This window comes from Salvelinus sp. IW2-2015, linkage group LG2 (assembly GCF_002910315.2).
Source record: "Salvelinus sp. IW2-2015 linkage group LG2, ASM291031v2, whole genome shotgun sequence".
NCBI lineage: Eukaryota > Metazoa > Chordata > Actinopteri > Salmoniformes > Salmonidae > Salvelinus > Salvelinus sp. IW2-2015.
Genome location: NC_036839.1, coordinates 13524318 through 13541897, shown reverse-complemented (window position 1 = coordinate 13541897; position 17580 = coordinate 13524318). Strand labels below are relative to the sequence as shown.

General features: G+C 43.1%; 1 protein-coding gene across 1 annotated transcript in view; it reads left to right on the top strand.

Moving 5' to 3' along the window:
- The window catches only part of LOC111972743 (voltage-gated inwardly rectifying potassium channel KCNH7), a 127212-nt gene that overhangs the window by 103386 nt on the left and 6246 nt on the right, over positions 1-17580 (top strand). The window contains exon 14 of the mRNA XM_070449339.1: positions 9199-9380. Within this exon, the coding sequence (XP_070305440.1) occupies positions 9199-9380 (182 nt within the window). The remainder of the gene's footprint in view (positions 1-9198; positions 9381-17580) is intronic.

The following is a 17580-nucleotide window of genomic DNA, read 5'->3' as shown; positions in this document are numbered from 1 at the left end:
CGGTTTTGTTTGTTCGTGATCGTTTGTGTAGTCATTTTTCCTTTCGTAGCGTCTTCGTTGTATTGTAAGTTCTTACGTCCAGGTCTGTCTACATCGTTTTGTTATTTTGTTTATTATCAAGTACAGTTCGTTTTTTCGTCTTGTTTGAATAAATATCATGTCATTTCACAACGCGCTGTTTGGTCAAAATCCCTGCTCTCCTCTTCAGACGAAGATGGAGGAGAACACCCGTTACACTCCCTGTCCTCCCATCGGTCCCCCATTACCAGTAACCAATCCATATGACATGAGTCAACAAACTGATATCCCATTAATGCTACTAAAATAACCACTGCTACTACCAACTGGCCCTTGACTACAGTTCTCACAATACCCTCATTTGCGCAGAGTCCAATTCCATGCGTTCAATATAGCATCGTTCGCTACAATTACTTGCTCCTTCAGTTACTGTCCTACAGCAACTGCCGTGAGAAATACCTCCTTGCATGTAATCTGTCACATTTCGCAGGCTGTTAGAAATTGGAGAAGAATTTATGAGTTGGAATAATATCCAACCTAACAAAACTCTGAGTCACAGGTGTCCTGAAGTTTACCATAGTGTCTGAAATGCAACACTATATTTCTCTACTCTCACCATGATCTAGTATGTGTAATGTTCAACCTAAATCCCCATTTTGTGTACAGTTAGCTGCTTCCCTCTTCTATGATCTATCTCCTGTAAAATATACAGTCTCTGAGAATGATACTCCTCTATCATTACATAATAACCATAACCACTATACTCCTTAATGCATTTTCATAAGTTATAACACATACTAACACATTCTCAAATAGTTAGTCAATATACATCATTCCCTCCTCTGGAACAATGAACACCCTCATGTTCACACAAAACCTAAAAACATATTGACTTGAAAGAAAAGAGAAACAAAGTACATGTTAATAACTTAGCACCACTCATTGATGCGATGTACCATAAAAATTCTGATACAGCGGTAAAACAAAAGAGAACAAAACTTTCATGGTTGTCCCACACTTTCATCCAGTGCTTCCCCTACAAACCACCTCCCCTCAGGATGATACTTAGAGATAAGGTTCTAGAGACTCTCTCGCCAAATAATGTTACAGTGCCCCCACCCCTCATCGCTTTTAGCAATTCTCGCTTATCCCAATCACAACTAAAACATTTTATAAATTATTCAACTATACTGCTTCTCATTAGAGCCCCCTTCCTGTGCCTTTTTCCTGTCCTGAGTGGCCTGGTAATGAAAGATCAGTAACTCAATGCATTCTTAGTCTAAATAGTTAGCAGGGCGTATACCACCACCCCCCTTTCCTTCGCCCGGCACTTATCATTCTAGTGTGTCTTCTTCAGATATCTTTTACAGTTCATTTTCCCAACGGCACATGTAACTTTTGCCTGTCACATTTCACGGCCCTTGATAATGTCCCGATTTTTAATATGAGAGTAGATACTTCCGTTTCTCCCACGTACACGAGTCTCTCACCTGAGCTTGTTCTCTCTCCACGCTCACTCCACACGCGCTCTCAGCACCCCGGCCCTGGTTTATGGCTCGGACTCAGATAGGAGTGGTAAAAGTCACTGTCTCTCATCYCACGCCTTTGTCGCTCCTTCTTCAGCCGGGTAGGGAGGGTTTTGAGGTTTATACACACTGTCTATGGTCAAATTATTCCTACCATGCATTAAGACACGATCTGACGTCACCTTCCATGATAACCTCAAAAAAGCACAGATCATAACAACAGTTAAGTTCATTACAATCTGTTTCAGGAAACCAGACAAACATTGACTATATGACGAATTATGACATTAACCTTTTCTTAATAACATCTCTAAAARAAATGTCAAACAGCATAACATACTGTTACTGCTAAAAACCATTTTCTAAATTAGTCCATACTCCCTTATTCTACTGGCGACCTCTAGGAAGAGTTACCAGATTATGAAGTTAGCCCCCTAACCCCTCGCAGAATTCCCACTCCAGGATCCCAATCTGGTGAAATTTGTATCAAAACAAAAACACAACATGAAATCAGCAATACATATGTCACAATCCATTTGAAGTAACTGTCATCCCTTATTAACATATATTTTCCTTTCTATATGCAAACTGAACACAGTACCACTGTATAAGTYCCCCAAAGACCAGGACCTCAGGGAACTGGTAATTTTCCCCTTTCAAACACATGATTAAAAAAAACATGTTAAATCAAAAATAAACAAATTCGAATAACTAATCWATTTAGAATTACAGCTCTTTATAACTCCCTACAAATATAATAATAATCTCCTAAAGTAATGGTACAATTTGGATAGAGAATGGTGTTTCTCATMAATTTTATAATGAAATCCCCCTGTTCRGTTKATTTCTAATGAGGTTGATCTTTCCCCATTAGGAATTTTTAGTATACAGGGCTTTCGACACCATTAAAATGTTTCCTCTCCKTTTCTTTCCCTGTCCTTCGGAAACCATGTAAATACCTCTTCAAAACATTTCCATCCTCCTGCAGACCCAATTTAACTGAATTGAAAAGACCGCATCCAATAAATCCCACAACACGACGACAGTGTCTCTCCACCGAGTCTAACGATTCACTGGTCTCCTTTTCCCCATGATTCTCCATAACCACCACACCACATAAAAAAAAAATTAAGTTCGTTTTAGGTTTGGTAACCCCTATATTAATTCCTCGTGACCCCAGTTAATTTTAGGTTAGATAACCACTATACTAATTCCTCGTGACCCCTCCACCCTTTCGTCCATTCTAGAATCCTATTCCAGAATAAGACGACATCAAACGTAAATTTATGTCAAAATAAAGCCACATAAAATGTATCATGATTAAAAAAATAAACTCCCAGGCCTTCTGAGTTTGCAAGGAGTGTTTGACCATATCATTTAAATGTGTTACCTTTAGAATCCATTCCCCTGGTATTTCGCCTAGAATCTTCAACCCAAAATACGTGTCAAATTCKCTGTGGCAAATTTAGTCAATTTCTCATCGTAAGGAATCCGCAATATTTACATGTGGTTCTCTAACTCTTTCTCTCACCCAGGCCGCCGCCGCTTTAGCCATTTCATCGCTTTACGATTACCTATGGCAATTCTATCTGTACGACTAGTATGAGGTTCACATTTCACCACTGTTAATTTACTGGTTAACTGACATCCTGCTAATAATGCCTCTACCTCCAGACCATTTATTTATTGGTGTTCCTGTTGCTGTTACATGCCCCGTAGTGACCACAATGTACCAAAATCACGAACTACTCCAAATGCATACCACACACAGCTTACCCCGTTACTCTCTTCCCTTCTGTGCTCATGTAACTAGAGTCATCTGTATACAATATTTTTCCCGATTCCAATGCCATCTCTTGCAAATCAGGCCTAGGTTTTGGAGTACTCTGATCGTGGTGACATGTATGCGATTCACCCTCCCCATGCAACGGCATTAACGACGCAGGATTTAAAGCACCAATCTTATGAAATTGAAAATGTTCCCCATCTAACGTTAACTTCCAGTTTGTCCATCTTGCACTAGTAACATGTTGTGCTTTTGTGCGTTCCACTATGGTTGTTACTGCGTGTGTGTAACATACAAATCTACTTTTTGACCCATTGTAATGGAAGCCGTGTTATGCAACACCATTTCTGTCGCCTGCACCGGCTAAGGTACGATGGCATTCCTGTTGGCCCTCTTAATTTTTGCGTAACCATCGCACTACAATGTTTTTCCTGTTCATGAACAACATTTTTTCTAAAGATAATTTTTTGGTTTGGCAATCCCAATGATGGCACTTTACACAATTGCTTCTTTAACTCGACAAACTCTTCCTCACACTCTTGATTCCACTCTATCCTCTCATGGGGACCCTCCCCCCCTTTCGTCCACACTAAGTGTGTCAGCAATTTCAGAGAATGACGAATTAAATGTCTAACTAAATTGAAAACTCCTAAAGTTTTCCTGAGCATGCGAGGAGTATTTGGCCGTGCCAAAGAACGCATTGTTTCTACCCGATCCCAGGTAATGTGTATCTTGCTCTTAGAAATCGAAACCCCCACATATGTTACCTCTTGCTTTGCTAGTTGTGCTTTGTCATACGATGCTTTATGACCCTGTTGCGCCAAATTGTCTACCAATGTGGTGCGGTCTCACATATAGGTTTCTTCGTCTTTTGACACTAATAACAAATCATCCACGTATTGTACCAACACAGAACCTACAATTGATACCCTTTTAATGATTGTTTCAATGCAAAATGATACCAAGTGGGACTTTTTTGTAAATCCCATCGGTACTCTACTAAAASTTAGGTAAAACGTGATCTCATACGTCCTCCATCACATAGAAACTGTAATCTCTATGAACCACTTYTCGATCGAACAGAGACTATACACCGCTAGGTGAAAGTTCCATTCTTGCTAATCTCAAAACGATTAGTTTGACAAAGATGCAAACTCTTGTATAGCGGCATTTCTAGTGCAGTAGGTGCCAGTATTGCTTTACACTCATTCTTGCAAAGCCCGATAGTCCCACATCTATAACAGGGAGCTATCCCCTTACGCTTTGATGTCTTTTCGCTAAGTTCCTTAGTCTTAACTTGYCCATTGAAACTATAGGTAGTGATTTTCTCTATGGCCCTATTAACCCCTCGCACATCTGCAAGGTGAGCYGAGTTAAATTCCACTCTCAAAACATSYTCTTGAATTAAATCTACCACCRGCCCAATTACCATTTTGATCACAGGGTTCAAACCTGCCATCAAAGCAGAAGTGCAAATTCTATCAATGCACTCCCGTATTTCTGTGGCAGCATACTAGTACTCATTCCGGGTTTATCGTGATGAATTTTTGTTGATATAATGCTGACATCAAAACGCTGGTATATTGAGCTTTTGATTRGTTTTTTTTGTTTTTATGCCAAGTCATAATTGCCTCCCTGAATTCTTTATTAAATTTGAATTCTCCGTCAGCAGGAAAATGTTGTCCAATTTTATCWAATTTGTTAAAAAWATTCCATATTCCAMCCGAATTGGTAGAATGCTCGMGCGCTTCTTTCAGCGCCTCCATGGCMTTATTAKATTCTGCTAGCTCTATATTACAGGGAGAAACTGGTCCATTTGTCYCCATATCAATAGTTATTATTCCCTAAACACTCCCGACAGTGTTCAGGGTATTTTAGATTTCTTCACTCCCGTCTATAATAYACACCTTTTATTAACTATTTTCTAAGATAGTACTACACACCTCCCTGGATAATAATTAATTGATCCCGGCACCTAATACCTTGTATTAGAACCGATACCATAGCGTATGGGAATTTATTACTGGAGAATACGGATTACTTCATGGCTTTGTGCCGTATCTCCTCCAATATCCCTATTATTGATAACACACATCACCAAAATGATTCACACTTGTCTTCCTATTAATCTGCCATGGTTCACCACCCCAACAGGGCACACAACTAACCTCCCATTCACACACACACACACACACTTTTATGGCTACTACAACTAGGCTCTCACCCCATTATAGGTATGCAGAGAACCAACCCTGCCGGGATTTACCCCCTAGGACTCACCCTTCGCAGGTTCCAGCCTGCGCGGGCTTACCTTCCGGGACTCACCCTATATTTATAGGTATCACAGGTATTAACCCACTGGGATTTACTATTGACTTTATAGTACTAGCAGGAACCAACCCACTAGGGATTTACCCCCTAGGACTTCCCCTACAGGTACCAGCCTGTATGAGTTTACTCTCCGGGCCTTACCATTTACAATAAAGCTACGACCGGTCGTTACACAATGGGCTTATATAATTAAACTCAGGCTCTCCAGGTCCGTATCCCATAATTAGTTCAGCCAACGATTCTCATCTCCCCAAGATGTCAAAATGAGTGGAAACAGATATAGGAACTAGCCTACCTTGTTTATTGCCAGCTCTGCTCCACTGATCTGGACTCTTCGGTTTGACTACAAATCGTGGTGAACCCTGCTCGCAGCGCCATCTGTTAGGTTCTTATTTTTCAGAGTAAATAACTCACGGACTCTAGAGAAGCTTTAACCAAGTTTAGTTCTGCCCAAAGGTTCTGTACAGCTGTAATTCAGACAACCCAACATTTCTCCCATCACAGATAWAWATATCCCACTTAAGACACTCCTCCTTCTCTCCAATCCTTACATCTTATGGTTCTACAGGAAAAGAGTAACAGGATACTAAACCCTTATTTCTCCCTTCAGGGGATCTGACCTCACCTCCTGACKCCAACCCTTCCTTCACCTAATCCACAGATGTCCATCTGTCTCCCCTATATCAACACGTTGCTCTCCTCCCGTCCACCCAACCCATTCCAAATCCATCTGTCWTTCTACAGGGAACCATTCTTCTTCTCTATCATTTATTTAATATCTCAATGTTCAAAATGTCGAATCCAACAGTAGATACATATTGAGTTCTATCTGTCAAGTACTTTTTAAACCAGTTACATACAGCCTGGTCTAGGCCAATTGAGGAAAGCCTCTCAATTAGCAGTGTGTAATCAACAGTATCAAAAGCCTTTGACAGGTCAATGAAGAGGGCAGCAAAATGTTGCCTTTTATCCAAAGAGTTATCATTTATAACAGCAGAGATAGTGCTATGACCTGGTCTAARARGCGAATGATGTACATTTAGAATAAGATCTTAGCTGAGAATTAATCAAGGATTCTAATATTTTAGCTAGGCAGGAAAGTTTAGAAATACCGTAGGGAGACAATTATTTAGGTCACAAGGGTCACCACCTTTGTGAAGGCGGAGTACATGGGCCACCTTCCAAATCTTGGGGATAGTACCAGATATAATCGTCAGGTAAAACATATGGGTTAATGATTCAGCAATCAGGGGGGCAGAGATCTGCAGCAGAAATGGATCAAGCATATCAGCCCCAGTCGATTTGTTTTTACATCAATCTTAAACAAGGCGTCTAGCACATCACAGGTAGTAAATGGTTGAAATGAAAACAAAGATTCACTGGAAGTTGACGGGTTTAACGTTGAGTCAGCTCGATGCTGGCAGAGGGAAGAGCAGTCAAATAAACACTCAGATATAGCACCAATAGCATCCGCCATGGCAGCATGGGGGCGGTAAATCCCAGCAACAAATACATGTGTATTCTGGTTTATGGACACATCTACAACCAGGAACTCAAATTTCTTGGGAACAGAAATATTTAAAGATTGGGACGCCATGAAATTCAATTCTACATATATGGCCACTCCTCCCCCTTTTTGTAATCTGTCACATCTAAATAGATTATAATAATTTCCTTCAATTTCTTTTATCAGAGACAACCATTGAATATTTAATGTATAGCCTAATGTTTCGAGAGAAAGAAAGGGACAACAGAAAGAGGAGTGTGTATTTCAGTCTGGYCGTTCCAAAGGCTCCTGCTACATTAGACAAACGGGATTAAAGTTCATTATCAGCCTGTCATTTGTTTCGAATCACAAAAGAGCTGCTCTTACCCACACCAGCATTAATCAATGTACACCACACGCATTAGCACTGTGTCTAGCAGAGATAACACCTGAGTTAGCCTGACTACGACCCACTACTTCATTATTTGTTTATTTATTTGTATCCCCATTAGCTTTTGCAGAAGCAGCAGCTACTCTTCCTGGGGTCCACAAAAAAATCAATACAGGACAAGTAACAAYACACTGATACACTGATAGTAATTAAATGTTTAATTACAACTATATACAAACAATGCAACAACAAAAATAATACAAAACAACACAACAACAAAATAGTTGTGTGTTAAATGGATAACAATAGTTTTTCCACCTCTCCCACACTAACTTGACTAAATTCAAACAGCAATCCTTATCTTTCATTATTAGATCTTRTATACAAAAATATGATGGTTCACTGTTGAATGTTGTCATTTCACTTCTGGATTAGTCAACTTCACTAGTGWAGTAGTCATTGAAATGATTGGCAATATCAAATGCTTTTATCATGAATGACCCATCAACTTCACTGGACAATGGAGATGATTTGGTTTTCTGCCTATGATATCATTTAAGATACTCCAAAATATTTTTCCCGTTGTGTTTTATGTCATTTATCTTGGTTTGGTAATATTGTTTCTTCTTCCCTTTGTTAAGTTTAGTCACAAAAGTTCTCAATTTACAGTATGTCAACCAAACAGCTGAGCAGCCTGACTTGTATGCCACCTTTTGCATAAAATCGAGCTCTCTGTTAACATCACACACACTATCAAGCATTGCACACATATTATCCAAATACTGACTGTTAGCACTTGGTGGCCTATAGCAGCACCCCAAAAGAAGAGGATTTAAATGAGGCAGGTGAACTTGCAACCACAGCACTTCAACAACATTCGACATGAGATCCTCTCCAAGCTTTACAGGAACATGGCTCTGAACCTATACAGCAACACCTCRCCCATAGGCATTCCTGTCTTTTCTGTAGATGTTATATCCTCGTATTGCTGTATCATCAAATAAATGATCTAAGTGAGTTTCAGAGATGGCACGTATATAAATGTCATCCGATGTTAGCAAGTTATATATTTCATGAACCTTAATTCTAAGGCTACATATATTAATATGAGCTATTCTTAGCCCTTTCCTGGGTAGCTTATCGGAAATAGAAATAATATATTTAAAAAGTTCAATAAAAATGAAAACATTGTTTGGCTAATAGAGTCAGTCAATCAGGCACTTGTGAGTGTGTGCTGTTGAGCTGAAGCTAGTGACCCGGAAGCTTGGGAGGGAACATGGTGAATGAGCTTGTCGTAGCGGATGTAAGCAATGTCCCAACACTCTCTGGTAGCTTTCAGAGTTGGGATAAGTTATTTCCYCCTCTGGCACAAATCTTCAGAGAAGTCCTCGTTGAGGAAGATGTTGGTTCCTCTCAAGTTCCTTGGCTCTCTCCAAAAATMCCAMCTTGTCCTTGAACCTTAGGAACTTGACCTACGTCCCACTATGACATAGAAAACTATTTTGTCTCCTGAAACACTAGCTAGGCAAATCAATTACAAACACAAGYAACAACACATAGCAGCTTTACACCAAATGATGAATAGTGTTCTATTGTAGTGGTTGGTTGGTTTAGTGATTACCAGGCTCCTATGCTCTGACCCACATGTGAACTTGTAAAGAATGTGTGTTTCCCTCCCTTGCCAGATGTGTGCAATGACAAATGGGACTGCGAGAAGCCCCAAAACTACCTGGATGAGTCAGCACAATTGCAGGACCTGAGGGGCGAGGATGACGACACCAGTGAAATCACATACGGAGAGGTGGAGCAGCGCTTAGATCAGCTCCAAGAGCACTTAAACAGGTAGGCCTGTACTGCACTTAAACAGGTAGGCCTGTACTGCACTTAAACAGGTAGGCCTGTACTGCACTTAAACAGGTAGGCCTGTAACTGGCACTAAACAGGTAGGCCTGTACTGCACTTAAACAGGTTGGCCTGTACTGCACTTAAACAGGTAGGCCTGTACTGCACTCCTTTGGCCATCTCTGACCTTTACAATGCAATGTCTAACATTCATGGAAATCTAGCTGCAATCCAGGTACAAAGGCCAGTAAACAGATGTGATTTCATAAAGCTCTTGTTTTTCTATTCTGTTTCATGGAGACAATGGAAATTCAGAATTAACATAAAAAAGTAAATTGTTGTTACTGTTGCATTTTGTGAATCCGTCTGGCCCTGCGGCACCTCATGACTGAAATCTATGAATTCCAAATAGACAAGTCACCCAGATTGTGTCTGAAAGTTGTTATTAAACCATACGAAAAATAACAGCACACACTCTCCAACGAATACAAATTCAAACAACATCACAACAAAACTTGTTCCGTGTGCAGTGTTACATTTGAATCCCCATTATTTCCTGAAGCAGTCAAACAGGTTGAGAGGAGAGATAACAACACCTGCACCAGCAGGCTGCCGAGAGCAGACAGACAAACAGGTTGAGAGTAGAGATAACAACACCTGCACCAGCAGGCTGCCGAGAGAGACAGACAAACAGGTTGAGAGGAGATGAACAACACCTGCACCAGCAGGCTGCAGACACAAACAGGTTGAGAGGGGAGTAACAACACCTGCACCAGCAGGCTGCCGAGAGCAGACAGACAAACAGGTTGAGAGGAGAGATAACAAACACTGCACCAGGGCTGCCGAGAGCAGACAGACAAACAGGTTGAGAGGAGAGATAACAACACCTGCACCAGCAGGCTGCGAGAGCAGACAGACAAACAGGTTGAGAGGAGAGTAACAACACCTGCACCAGCAGGCTGCCGAGAGCAGACAGACAAACAGTTGAGAGGAGAGATACAACACTGCACCAGCAGGCTGCCGAGAGCAGACAGACAAACAGGTTGAGAGGAGAGATAACAACACTGCACCAGCAGGCTGCCGAGAGCAGACAGACAAACAGGTTGAGAGGGAGATAACAACACCTGCACCAGCAGGCTGCCGAGAGCAGAGACAAACAGGTTGAGAGGGGAGATAACAACACCTGCGCACGCAGGGCTGCCGAGGCAGACAGACAAACAGGTTGAGAGGGGAGTAACAAAACCTGCACCAGCAGGCTGCCGAGAGCAGACAGACAACAGGTTGAGAGGGAGATACAACACCTGCACACAGCAGGCTGCCGAGCAGCAGAGACAGGTTGAGAGGAGAGATAACAACTGCACCAGCAGGCTGCCGAGAGCAGACAGACAAACAGTTGAGAGGAGAGATAACAACACCTGCACCAGCAGGCTGCCGAGAGCAGACAGACAAACAGGTTGAGAGGGGAGATAACAACACCTGCACACAGCAGCTGCCGAGAGCAGACAGACAAACAGGTTGAGAGGGGAGATACAACACCTGCACCAGCAGGCTGCCGAGAGCAGACAGACAAACAGGTTGAGAGGAGAGATAACAACACCTGCACCAGCAGGCTGCCGAGAGCAGACAGACAAACAGGTTGAGAGGAGAGATAACAACACCTGCACCAGCAGGCTGCCGAGAGCAGACAGACAAACAGGTTGAGAGGAGAAGAAACACACCTGCACCAGCAGGCTGCCGAGAGCAGACAGACAAACGGTTGAGAGGAGAGATAACAACACCTGCACCAGCAGGCTGCCGAGAGCAGACAGACAAACAGGTTGAGAGGGAGATAACAACACTGCACCAGCAGGCTGCCGGAGCAGACAGACAAACAGGTTGAGGAAAGATAACAACCTGCACCAGCAGGCTGCCGAGAGCGAGAGAACAACAGGTTGAGAGGAGAGATAACAACACCTGCACCGCAGGCTGCCGAGAGCAGACAGACAAACAGGGTGAGAGGAGAGATAACAACACCTGCACCAGCAGGCTGCCGAGAGCAGACAGACAAACAGGTTGAGAGGAGAGATAACACACCTGCACCAGCAGGTGCGAGAGCAGACAGACAAACAGGTTGAGAGGAGAGATAACAACACCTGACCAGCAGGCTGCCGAGAGCAGACAGACAAACAGGTTGAGAGGAGAGATAACAACACCTGCACCAGCAGGCTGCCGAGAGCAGACAGACAAACAGGGTGAAGAGGAGAGATAACAACACCTGCACCAGCAGGCTGCCGAGAGCAGACAGACAAACAGGTTGAGAGGAGAGATAACAACACCTGCACCAGCAGGCTGCCGAGAGCAGACAGACAAACAGCAGGTGGTAGTTTTAGCAGGAATAATCACAAAGAATAAGAGACCTCAATTAAATGTTATTTGTCACATCAAATCGAATCAAATTTAATTTAATTTGTCACATGCGCCAAATACAACCTTACCGTGAAATGTTTACTTACAAGCCCTTAACCAACAATGGAGTTTTGAAAAATATTTACAAAATAAGCTAAAGTAAAAAATAAAAGAGAACCAATAAAATAACAATAACGAGGATATATACAGCGGGTACTGGTACCGAGTCAATGTGCGGGGGTACAGGTTAGTCGAGGTAATTGAGGTAATATGTACATGTACTGTAGATAGGAGTAAAGTTACTATGCATAGATAACAGATAATAAACAGTGAGTAGCAGTAGCATAAAAGAAGAGAGGGGAGTGGGGTCAATGCAAATTGTCCGGGTAGCCATTTGAATACCTGTTCAGAATTCTTATTGCTTGGTGTAGAAGCTGTTAAGAAGCCTTTTGGACCTAGACTTGGCGCTCCGGTACCGCTTGCCATGCGGTAGCAGAGAGAACAGTCTATGACTAGGGTGGCTGGAGTCTTGGACAATTTTTAGGGCCTTCCTCTAACACCCCAGTGATGTACTGGGCCGTACGCATACTCTTGTAGCGCCTTACAGTCTGAGGCCGCAGCAGTTGCCATACCAGGCGATGATGCAACCAGTGAGGATGCTCTCGATGGTGCAGCTGTATAACTTTTTGATGACCTGAGGACACATGCCAAATCTTTTCAGTCTCCTGAGGGGAATAGCGTTGTCGTGCCCTCTTCGACCTGCCTTGGTGTGTTAAGACCATAAAAGTTTGTTTGTGATGTGGACACCAAAGAACTTGACGCTCTCAACCTGCCTCTACTACAGCCCTGTCGATGAGAATGAGGGCATGCTCGGCCTCCTTTTCCTTCAGTCCCTGATCATCACCTTTGTCTTTGATCACGTTGAGGAGAGGTTGTTGTCCTGGCACCACACTTCCAGGTCTCTGACCTCCTCCATGATTCGTAAACAACAGGTGTAGACTAACAGTGAAATGCTTACTAACGGCCCTTCACAACACTGAAGAGAGAGAAATAATATAGAAATTAGAAAAATAACACGTATAATAAATAAACAATGAGTATTGATAACTTTGCTTTTTACATGGTGTACAGTACCGAGTCGATGTGCCGGGTTACAAGGTAATTGAGGTAGATACAGTATGTACAGTAGATATAACTAGGAACAAAGTGACAGATAATAAACAGTAGCAGCAGTGTATGTGATGAGTCAAAAAAGTTAGTACAAAAGGTTGAATGCAGAATCCAGGTAGCTATTAGGGCTCCCGAGTGGCGCAGCGGTCTACGGCACTGCATTCTAGTGCTAAGGGCGTCACTACAGACCCTGTTTCGATTCCAGGCTGTATTTCAACAGGCTGTGATTGGGAGTCCATAGGCGGCGCACAGCGTCGTCCGCGTTACGGTTTGGCCGGGGTAGGCCGTCATTGTAAATAAGAATTTGTTCGCAAGTGACTTGCCTAGTTAAATAAAGGTGAAATAAATAAAATGAAATAAAAATGAACTATTTAACTATTTGGCAGTTTTATGGCTTGGAGGTAGAAGATGTTCAGGGTCCTGTTGGTTCCAGACTTGGTGCACTGGTACCACTTGCCGCTGCGGTAGCAGAGCGAACAGTCTCTGACTTGGGATGCTGGATAATTTTTTAGGGCCTTCCTCTGACACCACCTGGTATAGAGGTCCTGGATGGCAGGGAGCTTGGCCCCAGTGATGTACTGGGCCGTACGCACTACCGTCTGTAGCGGGCTTGCGGTCGATTCCAAGCAGTTGCAATACCAAGCGGTGATCCAGCCAGTCAAGATGCTCATGGTGCAGCTGTAGATCTTTTTGAGGATCTGAGTGCCCATGCCGAATCTTTTCAGCCTCCTGAGGGGGATAAGGAATTGGCGTGCCCTTTCACGACTGTTTTGGTGTGTGTGGAACATGACACCTCCTTAGTGTTGTGGACACCGAGCAACGACCCGCTCCACTACAGCCCATCTATGTGAATGGGGCGTGCTCGGCCTTCTGTTTATGTGTTTCCCCGATCAGCTCTTATGTCTTGTTGATGTTGAGGTTGTTGTCCTGGCATCACACTGCCAGGTCTCTGACCTCCTTCCAAAAGGCTGTCTCGTATTTTTTGGTGATCAGGCTACCACAAGTTGTGTCGTCGGCAAACTATGATGGTGTTTGGAGTCGTGCATGGCCATGCAGTTGTTGGTGAACTGGGAGTACAGCAGTGGACTAAACTCACACCCTGAGGGGCCCCATGTTGAGGGTCAGCATAGTAAATGTGATGTTGCCTACCCTCACCACCTGGGGGCAGCCCGTCAGGAAGTACAGGATCCAGTTGCAGAGGGAGGTGTTCAGTCCTAGGGTCTTTAGCTTAGTGATGAGCTTGGACGGAACTATGGTGTTGAACATGAGCTGGATTCAATGAAAGCATTGTCAGATAGGTGTTCCGCTTGTCCAGGTGGGAAAGAGCCGTTTGAAGTGCAATAGAGATTGCGTCAACTGTGGATCTGTTGGGGCGGTGCGCGAATTGGAGTGGGTCCAGGGTATTTGGGATGATGGTGTTGATGTGAGCATGACCAGCCTTTAAAAGCATTTCATGGCTACAGATGTGAGTGCTACGGTGCGATAGTAATTTAGACAGGTTACCTTGGCATTCTTGAGACAGGGTTCTATAGTGTTGTGCTTGAAACATGTAGGTATTACATAATGGGTCAAGGAGAGGTTGAAAATGTCAGTGAAGACACTTGGCAGCTGATCAGCAGGCTTGTGAATGTTAACCTGTTTAAAGGTCTTACTCACATCGGCTACGCAGAGGAGAGCGTGATCCCACAGTCGTCCGGAACAGCTAGTGCTCTCATTCATGGTTCAGTGTTGCTTGCCTCGAAGCGAGATAGAAGGCATTTAGTTCATTTGGTAGGCATGTGCCACTGGGCAGCTCGCGGCGGCTGAGTTTCACTTTATAATCCGTGATAGTTTGCAAGCCCTGACACATCCAACGAGCATCAGAGCCGGAGTAGCAGGATTCGATCTTAGTCCTGTATGACGCTTTGCCTGTTTGCGGATTCGTCGGAGGGCGTAGCAGGATTTCTTATAAGCGTCCAGATTAGTGTCCACTCCTTGAAAGCTGCAGCTCTAGCCTTTAGCTCAGTGCGGGTGTCTCCTGTAATCCATGGCTTCTGATTGGGATATATACAGTATGCAAGGTCACTGTGGGGACAACATCGCCGATGCACTTATTCATGAAGGTGAGGATTGATGTGGTAAACTTATCATACCATCGGATGAATCCCGGAACATTTTCTGTGCTCGCGAAACACTCCTGTAGCTTAGCATCCGCTTCATCGGACCACTTCTTTATTGAGGTGTCACTGGTACTTCCTGTTTGTGTTTTGCAAGAATCAGGAGGATAGAGTTATGTCAGATTTTCAAATAAAGGGGGAGGTGGAGCTTTGTATGTGTTTGTGTGTGTGTCATACTGAAGGTCTCCTCTTGAATCCGTGCGGTCCATTTCCAAAGGAGACATTTTTCCAGTGCACTCTCTCTGACCTGGGTTTTACCCAACTATTAGTAGCTACCGTTTTGTGGTTTTCGCAGAATGTGTCTGCCATTTAGGCATTATTTCCGTGCATGGCTAATGACCACGGTCAGAGAAGTGGAGAGCAGTGCAAATAACGGACAACATGCCATTGTCTCCTCAAGTTCCACTAAACTCAACCAGGTTGGTTGTCTTTTATTTGAACGGCAGAAAATCCATCCTGTTTCTTTTGTATTTCCTGTATGTGTCAAGAGTCCGAACTGCTGAACAAATGATGAAGGCATTAGGCATTATACTAAGCATGTGCATAATGACACCATTTCTGATTGGCGGATGGCAGCTAAGGAAGGGCAATTAAATTGATAATCAGCATCACCACATATAATGCTCTGTGTTTAGCAGCAGGAGGATATCCATCCATTATTATTACAGGCAATGTGTGAGTGCGAGGTAGCTAGAAATCCCCTCACGACACTGTTACCCCACCCTTACTGAATATTCATTATGGAGAGAGAGAGAGAGAGAGCGAGAGCGAGAGCAGAGAGCGAGAGCGAGAGCGAGAGAGCGAGAGCGAGAGAGAGAGAGAGAGAGTAAAACATGTTCCCAAGCCTTTTGACTTCATTGACAACCATGATGATACTGTAATGTAAACTAGATCACAAGCTCCCCCTAGTGCTAGAATTTGACATATTCAATGACTGTACAAAAAAACAAACAGCGATAGCCTAGAGACAGTATAGTTGTTGATTTGTGTTAAGCTTATCTTTCCTTAGCCTCCAGTCCCTTATCCCTATAACCAATAGTAGAAGTTCATTTTCTGCTTCCATCTGTGTTTGCAGGTTGGAGTCCCAGATGACATCAGATATTCAGACCATCCTGCAGCTCTGCAGAGGCAGTCTACGCTGGGACCTCCTGCCTATAGCACTGTGACTGCAGTCCAGACTATCAAGGCCTGCTGTTAGGGTTCAGCCAATCGCTGCTTGACCAGCAGCCATTGCTTCAGCCATTCATCACCACAAGTACGTACTGAACTGTTGATTTCCACAGAACAAAACAGACAATGGCAATCAAGGACCAAGACTTTTTTAAAAATGGGATTGATATCATATTAGAAAAATGATGACTTACTCCAAGAGTTCTGAGATACTTTCTAATGGTGGAAACACACTTACTGTTGAAATGTGTGTGTTCTTTCGCTTTATTATTTTAGATTATCAGAGTCCTGAACTTAACTTTGGAGGGAGCATCAGGAATTCAAAGACTCTGTGTTCAAGCTTGGCTAGTATATGGATGATCACCCAGAGAGGACAGCTTTGCAGTACTACTTGTACAAAGACACACACTACAACAAACCCACACACAGGGCTCAGCATTCCAAATCTAGGCCATCTCAGACCCAGGGCCTCCAAGGCCATAGAGCTATCATACCAGTCAAAAGTTTAGAACACCTACCCATTCAAGGGTTTCTTTATTTTACTATTTTCTACATTGTAGAATAATAATGAAGACATCAACATATGGAAATCACATTTGGAATCTATGTAGTAACCCAAAAAGTGTTAACATAATCAAAATTATGTTTTAATTATTGATTCTTCAAATAGCCACCCTTTGCATTGATGACAATATTTGCCGCTTTGGCATTTTCTCAACAGCTTCATGAGTATCACCTGGAATGCGACTTCAATATACGGAGTGTGCCTATAAAAAGTTTAATTGTGGAATTTCTTTCCCTCTTAATGCATGTTGAGCCCAGTCAGTTGGGTGTGGCAAGGTAGGGTGTATACACGAAGATTGCCTATTTTGTAAAAAGACCAAGCTCCAGATTTATGACAAGAACAGCTGAAATAAGCAAAGGAAATACAGTCCATCAAATACTATTTAAGACGTGAAGGTCAGTCAGTACGGAACATTTCAAGAAAGTTTGAAGATTCTTTATGTGCAGTGCGCACAAACCATCAAGCGCTATGATGAGAACTGGCTCTCATGAGGACGTCACAGGATGGAAAGACCCAGAGTCAACCTCTGCTACAGAGGATAAGTTCATAGAGTGTACCAGCCTCAGAAATTCGCAGCCCAAATAAATGCTTCACAGAGTTCAAGAAACCAGGACACATTGTCAACACAACTGTTCAGGGAGACTGTGTGAATCAGGCCTTCATTGCTCGATTCTGCAAAAACCACACTAAAGAGACCCAAAGAGAAGGACTTGCTTGTGTCAGAATAGTACATAGCCATGGGATCTCTTCTCTT